Genomic DNA, 11217 nt, shown 5'->3' with positions numbered 1-11217 from the left:
TGCTCTACAGACAGCTCCGGGGCTCCCCATGTCCCCACACAGAGAGGCACCTATCACAGGACTGTACAGAACGAGGCACGTGATGTGTAGGCACCCTCTGCTCAGAGGTCAGTGCTGGGCAAGGAGCAGAAACATGGCCGGCTCACCCCACTTCCTGGGACTCAGGCATTCCTCCCTCTCTCTCTGTCTCATGTGGCACATCAGTGACTTGGGGATCGAGGATGGGGACAGCACTCCCTCTGGGGCTCTTGTGCAGGTCAAGCACCAATAAATATGTTCCTCGATGATTATTTTATCAGTCTAGCCACAGTGGCAATTTCATGTTTTTCCTTTAGTCACAAAGGATAGCTGGCCCCTCCCCAATAAGATTCCTTTCTTTTTCCTTAATTTTCTTTTTTTTTTTTTTTTTGAGAGAGAGAGACAGCACAAATCAGGGGAGGACAGAGAGAGAGAGAGAGAGAGAGAGAGAGGGAGGGAGACACAGAACCGAAGCAGGCTCCAGGCTCTGAGCTGTCAGCACAGAGCCTGACATAGGGCTTGAACCCACAAACCATGAGATCATGACCTGAGCCGAAGTCGGACGCCTAACCGACTGAGCCACCCAGGTGCCCTCCCCGCCCTGATAAGATTCTTAACACAGGCAATTTTTAAAAGGGGACTTTGGGTCCCTGTTAGGACCATCCAACACGCACAGTCGAGGGACTTCGCAGGTGCCCTCCTGACTACAGACGTTTCCGGCAATGGTCCCTAAAGGTTCCAGAGCACTGCCTTTCCTGGAGCCCCCAGTGGGTCCTGCAAGTGCCTGGCTTACCATCGATGGCTGTGCAGGGTGGGGACTGAGCCGTCCGGATTCCTGTCCCTGCTCTGCCCTGTGCTAGCTCTGTGACCCGGGCAAGTCCCCACGCTTGCCCCGGAATCAGACTGTTCCTCTGCAGAGTAAGGGTCATCAGAGTGCAGACCCTTCTAGGGATTTTATAAAAAGAATTGGACGAGGTTAACACGGAAAGCGCTCGGCACAGGGTATCCAATAAGCACTGTTATAGCACCATTATCATTAATTTAATCTAAGAATTAAGCCAGTAGAAAGCTCACAGGCGTACAGGAGGGAGCAAACTCATTCGTCCATCTGCCCTCAGAGTTGGGGGTGGGGGGCGGTGCTCAGAGACATTTTAGAAGTGGACAGACCGCCTTTCTGAGCTGTATGTGGAGGGGAGGGTCAGCAAGGGAGGAGAAGCCCCTCTCCCCGCCCACAGGTCTTTCTGAGGCTGAGGCCAGCCCGTCGGAGGCTCTGCAAGCTTTGAGGGAAAATGATTGCCGGGAAAAACCCCGGGGAAGCAGAACCCACGGGAAGAGGCAGGGCCAGGCTGAAGGGCAGTGTGGAGCCCGTCGGGGTGCGCTCGGGCGGCTGAGAGGACGGGCACCCAGCTCGGGCACGAGCCCTGCCCCTTCCCTCCCTCCAAGAGGTCCCCTGGGACTGGGCTCCGTGAGTAGTGGGGGCCAGCACTCGGTGGGGCGTCGGGTCGGGTCAGGCCCCCTCTGCTCCCCCAGCCCTCCCTCCCTCCCTCCTGAGCTCAGCGCCCACGTGCAAAGCCAGGGCGGTGCCCGGGGATGGGAGACGGAGGTGCGGCGCGAGAGGGGCCGCGGGCAAGGCTGGCCTGCCCCTTCTAGGTCGGAGCCTGGGCGCCGTCGCCTTCTTCCTCACCAAGGTCCTCTCCTTCTACCTCCTCATCTGCCTCCAGACCCGGCTGTTTCTGCCAAAGAAAGACAGTGCAGAACCGTTGGTGGGGCCGGGCCCGCCCTGCACCCTGGGAAGTTGATCCCCTGAGGCCCAAACCAGCCAACTGGTGGAGGCCCAGGAGACTGTGCTCCTGGCTCTGTGGCCTTGAGGGCCTAGTGGGTGCTCAGAGCGAGCCAGCGAGCATGGACGGCGGGCACGGCCTCGGGCATCTCGCAGGCTGGGGTCCGAGTCCTGCTTCGGTCGCTTTGCTGCCTGGGTGACCTCGGGCTAACGCTCCTCCCGAGTCTCCTTGGTCCCCTCGCCCGTGAAGTGGACACGATTCCTCTCAGGGCTGTGGCCCAGGTTAGAGATACAGGTGTAAGGGCTCAGCACTGCTTTCTCAGCTCTGACCCCAGAGGTTCTGGCCAACTGCAGAAAACTAAGGCTAAGCGGGTTGTTCTGTGCACCTTACTCCCTTCTGAGGCCGAGCTTCTCCGCCTGGAGTGTTCAAGCAGCGGGAAGGAGTGCTTTTCGGGACTTGCAGCCCCAGGCCTGGTGTCTGTCAGGCACACCGCGCTGTGGGAGGTGGCCACTACCAGCACTGCCTTCTGGAGGTCAAGGGTGGGGGGGGGGTTGGGAAGCTGGGACTCCAGTCCCGTCTCTGCCGTAAGCGGAGGGAGGTCTCTGCCCCACCTTGCCACACCGACGATGGTGTGAGAACAAGGCCCCTCCTATCCAGGTGCTTCCAAATGCAACACGAGGGGCAAATGTCACAGCCTGTGGCCGGCTCCAGTGGGGGGAGGCAGAGGGGGAAGAGGTCTTGGGATGGAACCAGTCACCCCGTCCGTGTGCTCGCCCGTCTTCCGCCAGCCTGTCTGCGAGGTTGGCACCCAGGAGGCCAGTGGGCCTGGCTTTGTGGGCAGGTGCCCTGCACTTACGTTTTCATTCCGCCCCAGCCCACGCCCTTGAATCGTGTTGACACCCTTGCTCCCGGGGTAGGTCCCGGCTCACACTCCCCCGCTGTGGTGTTCTTCACCACCCTTGGCCTCTCATCTGGAGGCCCCTGAAGGCCATGACCCATGCCAACAATGCCTTCTTCTTCCTCTATCCCTGGGTACAGAAGAGGGCCCGGAAGGTGACCGGGCACCCCCTTTATAGCTCAACCTCCTTCTTTTCCTGATGCAAATGAAGGAGCCAAGAAGGGAAGCGACCGACCGGCCCAGGCGATACCCCTAGAAAGTGCTCTAGAGCCAGAGAGCACGGATGGGTGAGCTCCGCACAAATCATACCCCCGCGACACCAGGTGGGGTCAGCAGCCGGCCTCCGTGCCTCGGACCTCCCAGCCCACCGCCCCCTCCCAGGGCCTCGGGGCTCACTCTGAGCTGCCAGCTCACGCAGCCCCGGGTCTTTGTGGCAGTGGCCATGCGTGTGTCCCAGTGCCAGCCGTGTCGGCGGGGAGGAGGGCCACAAGAAGCGTGGAGCGTGGTCCCTGCCCTCAAGCAGCCTACAGTCCACGTGGAGACTCAGGATTTCTCAGGAGGAAGGGAGTAATTGCTCCCATTGGCCAGATGGACAAGTTAAGGTCCACCTGCTGAGGCCACTTGCCCAAGGTCACCCAGGAGGGCAGCGAGCAGGCGGAACCCAGGCGCCAGGGCTCCCACCCAGGCCACCCGAGCCCCCGTTCGGGACCCTACAGGCTTTGTCTTCTTCATGGCTTCCGTCTCTTTCTTCTTCAGCTCCGAGTAGATGATGTTGAAGAACTCATCCTCGGCCTTGGTGACCAGCTCCTCCAGGTGGAAGGTAGGCTCCTCCTCTCTCAGGGAGTCATCCCTGCCCTCCGCTTTGCCTTTCTCCTTCAGCCTCATCTCCCGGTGCCTCGCCTCCAGAATCTTCTCCCGCCGGGTCTCCCGCTCAAATATCTGGGGTACACGGGGACAGGGAGGCCCGTGGGGAGAGGGTGGCAGCTGGCGGCCGGCTCCCAGCACGGGGCCGGGTTTAGCTCTCTTGCTTCACTCACAGCACAAGGCAGGGGTCTGTTCTCAGCACTAACGGCAAGAAAGGAGGGCTGGACATCGAGATCAGGAGGCAGGAGCAGAGCCACCACGTCACCCAGTCCTGAGAGGTCCCCAGAACGGAGAAGACGTGGAACAGAACAGCCACACAGCCGTGCACCGTGGGGCCCTGGGCCAGGGGAGCACCCGCTCGGTGGTGGGCCCACAACCTCGGGCAGAGCCGGGGGGCTCGCCCAGGGCCTCGGCACCGGGGGATTCAGTGCCACGGTGTGCCCACAGTGCTGGGGTGGGCGTGGGATGTCATGATGGCTCTCAGCCTCCCAGCCCCCTTAGCCTCCTGCCCCAGGGTGGCCACCTTCCCTCCATCTTCTCTTCTGGCATCTGCTAAGCCTTCATCTGCCACAAATGTGACCTCTGGGACCAAACAAACTGACCTAGTCAAACCACTTGGGCAGCGGGAAAGCCAAAGCCTGCGGAGGTGACAGGACTTGCCCAGGCTGGCTTGGCTCCCGAGTGGCGAAGCCAGGGCTGAGTCAGACACTCCTGACCCCACTTATGCGCTCATCTCGGGACCCCACGCCACCTCCCCAAAGGCCCATGCGTTTCTCTCTCTCTGCCTGGCCTGCTCTGCCACGGGGCTGGGGTCAGCACCGGGCACTTACCAAGGAAGCCGTGTTCTTCTCGTTCTTCTGGAGGGTGCACAGCCCATTCGAGACCTCCAGCAGCGTGGTCGTCCCCAGCTGGGAGCCGCAGGCGATGAAGCATCCGTTGTCCTGCACCCGGAGGCAGAAGAGGGCCTCGTCGCACACCTGTCGGAGGGGCCAGGCAGATGCGGTTGAGAGAGGAGCCAAGCAGCTTGTCTTGAGTCCCCGGCCCCTGGGGAGAGGGGCGCTTGGCCCGGCTCCGTGTTCAAATACCCTCGGGGACTCCCCTGACTCACAAGACGAAGTTCAGAAGCTCACGTTCTGAGATGGGCCGTCAAGACCCTTTGCCCCCCTCCGGCCTCACCTTCCACCACACCTGACCCCACCCGCCACACCTCACCCCTTCAGTCCAGCCCACGTCCATCCTGCAGCTTCCCAAACGCCACGCCCTTCCATGGCCCACGCCAGCGGGGCTTGGGTGTAGCTATGCCGATGTGACCTGAGCGTAGGCTGGAAGGGTCAGCTGCCAGGAGCCCATGCCGGGGCTGCCGAAGGAATAGGTCTGGTGGGAGGAGAGGCCAGGCTTTCCACTTTTCTTTTCTTTCTCAATTTCCCCCAGGTAATTCTGCTGGGCCACCAGGGCCCAAGGGCCTGGATGCATGGGGAGTGGGATACACGTGACCTTGAGGCTGAGGGCAGGGTCACACTGCTTGAACGCGAAGTCCCAGATGTCCAGGGTCCCGTCCATTCTGGTGGTGAAGAAAACTGCCGGCCTCACTGGGCTCCAGGCGCCATCGGTGAGGTAAGCCATGTGGTACCTGTGGGGAGCCAGGTGCCAGTGGTCAAGGCCCACTGTGGTCGGGAGGCACAGAGAGGCTGCTGAGCCACCGCTCTGCTCATCCAGGCCCCCTGGGCTCTAGGGTCTCATTGCTGGGCAGGAAGTTCTTCCTTGTGTCTGACTTCTAGCCATGCCAGCCTCGCCCACCAGCCGTGGGCAGTATGGACTTTATTTAAAAAAAATTTTTTTAATGTTAATTTACTTTTGAAAGAGAGTGAGAGAGGGGGAGGGGGAGTGAGACACAGAATCGGAAGCAGGCTCCAGGCTGTCAGCACACAGCCCGACACAGGGCTCAAACTCACGAACCACAAGGTCATGACCTGAGCTGAAGTCGGATGCTCAACCGACTGAGCCACCCAGGCACCCTGATAATATGCACTTTAAAGGCTCTGGTCCTTCCCAGGGGCTGAGCCACTAGAGTTTCTCTACAGCTAACTCCAGGGGACAGGCACATGTTGCTGGATCTGGGCCCAGTCTCCCAGCAATGGGATTCACTGAAAGGAGTCAGAGGAAGAATATGCCCAGAGAAGTTCCTAATATCGACATTAGAAGAACGTTATACTTCCTACTCGGTGGGGGATCTAGATTTTCGAAGATTTCTGTGGTGAGGAATGAAATTGGACCCTTATACCATATATGAAAGTCAACCTGAAATGGATGAAAGACTTAAACATAAGACCCGAAACATAAAATTCCTGGAAATTTTATGGGAAAAGTTCCCTGACCTTGGTTTTGGTGGCCGTTTTGTAGACATAATGCCAGAAACACAAGAGAAAAAGCAAAAATGAACAAGCGGGGTACATTGACATCAAAAGCTTCTGCACAGCAAAGTCAAAACTGAAAAAGCAAAAAAATTAAAAAAAGAAGATAAAAGAAAAAGCAACCCATGGGATGGGAGAAAATATTTGCAAATCATATGTGTGATGAAGGGTTAGTATCCAAGATATACAAAGTATATAAGGAATTCATTCCAAAAAACTCAATAGTGAGAAAACAAATAACCCGATTAAAAAATGGGTGATTGACTCCCTCTCTTTCTCTGTCCCTCCCTGGCTCACACTGTCTCTTTCTCAAAAGTAAAGAAGGATTAAAAAATTTTTAAAGGGGCGCCTGGGTGGCTCAGTCGGTTAAGCGACCGACTTCCGCTCAGGTCATGATCTCACAGTTCGTGAATTCGAGCCCCGAGTTGGGCTCTGTGCTGACGGCTCGGAGCCTGGAGCCTCCTTCGGATTCTGTGTCTCCCTCTCTCTCTCTGCCCCTCCCCTGTTTATGCTCTGTCTCTCTCTGTCTCAAAAATAAATAAAAAACATTTTAAAAAAATTAAAAAAAAATTTTTTTTTTTAAATCTGTGCTGACAGTTCAGAGCCCGGAGCCTGTTTTGGATTCTGTGTCTCCCTCTCTCTCCCTCTGACCCTCCCTGGTTCACACTGTCACTCTCTCAAAAATAAATAGGCATTAAAATTTTTTTTAAAAAATGGGCAATGGACTTAAACAGGTGTTTCTCCAAAGAAAACCTACCAATGACCAACAGGTACATGAAAAAGTGCTCAGCATCACTCAGCGTCAGGGAAACGCAAATCAAGAACCCAAGGAGATAGCTTCTCACACCTGTTAGAGTGGCTATTCTTTTTTTTTATGTTTATTTTATTTTTGAGAGAGAGAAAGAGAGTGCAAGCGGGGGTAAAGAAGACAGAAGGAGACAAAGAATCTGAAGCAGGCTCTGACAGCAGAGAGCCAGACATGGGGCTCGAACTCACGAACCATTGAGATCATGACCCGAGCCAAAGTAGGAGGCTCAACCAACTGAGCCACCCAGGTGCCCCTAGAGCGGCTATTCTTAAAAAGACAGAAGATAATAAATGTTGGCGAGGATGTGGAGAAAAGCGAGCCATTGTGCACTGTTGGTGGGATTGTAAGCTGGTGCAGCCACTGTGGGAACCAGTAAGGAAGATCCTCAAAAAATTAAAACTAGAACTACCATCTGGTCCAGTCATGGCATTTCTGGGTCTTTATCCAGAGGAACTAAAACCAGAATCTCAAAGAGATATCTGCACCCTCATGCGCACTGCAGCATTATTGACGACAGCCAAGATATGGAAACAACCTAAACGTCCGTCAGCAGATGAGCAAATAAAGCAAATGGGGTATATATTCAACGAAATATTATTCAGCCTTAAAAAAGGAAATCCTTTCATGTGCAACAACGTGGATGGACCAGGAGGACATTCTGCTAAGCGAAGTAAGCCAGACACAGAAAGCCTGCGTGATCTCACGTATATGCGGAATCTAAAAAAAAAGTCAAACTCACAGCAGCAGAGACTGGAACAGTGGTTGCCAGGGGCTGGGGTGGGGGTGAGGGGGGGAAACGGGAAGGTGATGGTCGAAGGGTACAAACTTTCACTTATGCAACATGGGTCAGTTCTGGAGATCTAGCATGCAACATAGTGCCTCTAGCTAACGATACTAGACCAAATAGTAAAATTTGCTAAGAGAGTAGATCTCAAGTGAAGTGACCCCTGCCCCACCCCCCCACCACAAGAATAATTACAATCAAGGAGGTAGGAGAGAGGTGATGGACATGTTTATGGCTTTGATGGTGGTGATGGTTTCACAGGTGTAACTTAACCCCAAACTCACAGAGCTGTAGGCATTAAGGATGTACAGCCTTTTCTGGGTCAATGACACCTCAACAAAAGAGTTGAATATGTATGTGTGTGCATATATATATATATATATATATATTTTTTTTTTTTTTAATAAATCTTCCCAGGAGGTCTTGATGCAACCAGATTGGGGAGCCACTAGAATAGAACATGCTCATTAGGGTCCACAGTGACACCAGCACTGCAGGAGTCTGTGACAGCGTGAGTTAGAAAGGAACCCCAGATTGACACACAGGAAGGCTGAGAGGGCACCAGTTCCCCCACCTGATGCCTCTGCTCCGGTCTCTTGGCTCTGCCTGCATTGCAGCATCTCTGTGGATGTGGCACTCCCTGGCTCACCCAGGGGCAGTGAGACCACCCTGAGGGGCTCAATCTCATGGCCCCCCCTTGGCCTCTCCTCTGGGCAGACTGGGAAAGCCCACAAGCTTCTCTGATCCAACTACAGCGCTCACAGCTGTGTCCCTCTCTGCTCCTATGTGCCCAGCCTTGCATGAGGGGAGACCCACCAAGCTGTCCTGATGAGGTGCCGAGATTCTCAGTCCAAGCTTCCTGGGTTCAAACCCCACCTCAACTCCTTACCAGCCGGGAGAACAGAAGCAAGTGGCTTTGCCTCCCCATGGCTCTGTCCCCTAACACACACAATGAGGGACAAGAGGAGTAATGCTACCTACTTGTAGGGTGGGCTTGAGGGTCATGAAAACACCCAAGGCTGTTATTATGACTAACACAGGCTGTTTGAAGCACATTCCTTTATGAAGTGGCTGGATTAGGCTCAGGTGTGCATGGAGGGGTGTTCTGGGTGGACACGTAGAGGCTCAGGGCACCCTGGGCTGGCTCCCTCTGTCCCTCCCACCCTCCTACATTCCCCTCCAGCCCCAACCTCCCTCTTACTTGGTCCACATGATGGACGACTCCCGGCTGTCTTCTGACCAGATGCGGGCGGTCCAGTCGCCCACAGTCAGGAAGTTCTTAGGGTAGAATGGATTTCTCTGGAGGGCATAGATGGGGCCATGGTGGCCTGAGAAGGTGCACACAATCTTCTCGGCTGACGTTTTGGCCTTGCGGTTGCAGGAGATGACAATGCCCTGCTCGGTGCCCACCATGAACTTGGTTGGCTGTGGAAGGGGTGACACAGGAGTGAAAGGTTCCATGAAACGTCAACTCAGGGTTTACTGTCATGGTTAGCAGCCTTCTGGAGTCAGATTGGATGCGTCTAAAGGTGCTGGGAGGGACCTTCGTGTAAGCTTATGCTCAGGCTGTTGCCCAGCCCCTCCTAAGGAGCTGGCCTTGCCCTTCCTGGCTTCATCAGACCCCATCCTCTGTTAGAATCTGCTCAAGGGCGCCATGTTTAATGAAGCCCTCTCGACTCTTCTAGACCTTGGAGAAACTCATCAGCAGCTACGTGATACACACCTCTTCACGTAGCATCATTGTGTCCACTAGGCATTTTGCCATAAAGATCCCGAATGTCTGTTTATGGAAAACGTGAATGATTGAATGAATAATGTAAAACAGGAGTCTAAAAAGTCCCCTCCCCCAGCCTTCAGTTACTTCCTGAGAAACTGGGCTATACTGCATACCCATATTCATCCCACCTTTATTCACAGCAGCTAAGAGGCAAAAAGCAACTCGAGTGTCCCAACCCAAGTGACATGGATGGATTGACAAAATGTGGTCTATACCTACAGTGGAATAAAAAGGAAGGAAATTCACAGCTTTAAAAAGGAAGAACATTCGGACACACACAACAATGTGGGTGAACCTTGAGGACATGATGCTCAGTGAAATAAACCAGTCACGGAAGGATGAATACCAGAAGAGTAGAGATGGAAAGTAGAGGGGCCAGGAGAGGAGAAATGGAATGTAAAGAGACACAGCTCGAAAGGCCCAGAAAAGCGAGTAATGAAGTAAAACGCAAGGCTCCTGCAAGCTAGTGATGGAGAGAAGTACCCAGATCCAGATGGCCTGCCATGCCTCCACCCTTGGACTTCTTGGTGGGGTTGGAATGGTGAGCCTGGACCTTGAGTGAGAGCCCTGGGTTGAGCCCCAGTTGTACCGTGTCCTAGAGCGTATGACTTACCACACTAAGGCTCATTTGTTTGTCTGGAAAGGAGGGACAATAACATTATGGTACAAGATGGTCATGGGCGATTACGCAAGCTCATCACTGGAGGGAGTTACAAGTGTCCAGCACACAGAGTGTGCTCAGTGACAGGCATGGGAGAGCTGGGGGACTACTGGTGGTATTGTCATTACATCAGGCACTTGCTCTAGAAGTCCCTGATTTCAGGACAGAATGCTTTTCTGCATCCGCCCCACACTGACTCTCATGCCCAGCGTTGGGGGTCAGTTAAATTGTCTTCCACCTGACTTCCCCAGCGTTCCTTCCCCAGCCTTGGGTGAGGGCTCCCAGGGCAGGGGTGAGGCCAGAGCATCTCCAGCTCCCAAGAGCCTGGGAATGATGTCACATGACCTGAAAACAAACAAGAGATGATCCCAAGGGGGAGCCAGACCTGGGCTTCGGTAACACATAAGCCAGGAACAAGCCCAAGCCAAGAGTCATCTGGGAAAGTTGTTTTCTTGCTTTGGTGGGAATCCTCATTTGCTGCTTCTAGAAGCTTCCATCCTTTGACACTTTCATGTTACTGCTCAACTTTGATCTTTCTTTACCATTCCTTCCCATTGCTAGATGCTCTAATTGTGCCTGTGCTCTGGTTTTCCAAGGAGCCTCCTCTGACCTCATTTCCCTCTCCAACACCTCTTCCTTCCCCTCAGACTGTGAAGCGACCCACACTAGGCAGGGGCAGGGCCTGGGCTCTCCATGTTGGTCCTGGGCGGGGCTCTTCCTACAGAATGGGGCCCTTCTGGAATCCTGTCCTCTGCGAAAGCTTGCCTTCTGTTCAGCACAGCTGCTACCCAAGCAGTGACTTTGTGTGAATGAGGACTGGCTTCCTTCCTCGAGAAGCTCTGCTGCCCCCTGCTGGAAAGTTCCTGGAAAGACCACACACAAGCCCGACGACCACAGGAGGGCGGGCGCTCCATGCCGCTGTTGGGTGCACGTGGTAGACGCTGGCTCCACCCGGCTCTGGCTGCCCCAGCATTGGAAGTCGGGGAAGGGAGAGCCGGGGACACTCACCAAAGTAGACTCGAACTCCAGGGAGATAGCCCCCAAGGCATTCTCCAACTGCTCCTTTCTGGCAATGTCCAGGATCACCACCTCGGTGGGCTCGCTCATCTTTCGGATATCCCACCACATGACCTAGTGGGAGGGCGGGGCAACTTTGAGACCGGAAGTCCCTTGATTCTCCTAGCTTTTGCCTTCCCTACCTTCCTGGGGCCAATC

The 11217-nt window shown here is 54.8% G+C and overlaps 1 protein-coding gene across 3 annotated transcripts in view; it reads right to left on the bottom strand.

The window, feature by feature from the left end:
• Nucleotides 1-1052: 1052 nt before the first annotated feature.
• The window catches only part of DNAI2 (dynein axonemal intermediate chain 2), a 28152-nt gene continuing 17987 nt past the window's right edge, over nucleotides 1053-11217 (bottom strand). For 2 of the 3 annotated variants that reach the window (XM_047834078.1, XM_047834079.1), the window contains exons 8-13: nucleotides 11011-11133; nucleotides 8766-8989; nucleotides 5056-5191; nucleotides 4392-4538; nucleotides 3412-3636; nucleotides 1053-1751 (exon numbers count right to left, since the gene is read on the bottom strand). In XM_047834078.1, coding sequence (XP_047690034.1) covers nucleotides 1665-1751; nucleotides 3412-3636; nucleotides 4392-4538; nucleotides 5056-5191; nucleotides 8766-8989; nucleotides 11011-11133 — 942 coding nt within the window. In that variant the 3' untranslated portion in view covers nucleotides 1053-1664. The remainder of the gene's footprint in view (nucleotides 1752-3411; nucleotides 3637-4391; nucleotides 4539-5055; nucleotides 5192-8765; nucleotides 8990-11010; nucleotides 11134-11217) is intronic. The other variant, XM_047834080.1, reaches the window with a different exon arrangement.

This window comes from Prionailurus viverrinus, chromosome E1, assembly GCF_022837055.1.
Source record: "Prionailurus viverrinus isolate Anna chromosome E1, UM_Priviv_1.0, whole genome shotgun sequence".
Classification (NCBI taxonomy): domain Eukaryota; kingdom Metazoa; phylum Chordata; class Mammalia; order Carnivora; family Felidae; genus Prionailurus; species Prionailurus viverrinus.
The sequence above is the reverse complement of the archived record's forward strand: the minus strand, read 5'-3'. Positions and strand labels throughout refer to the sequence as shown.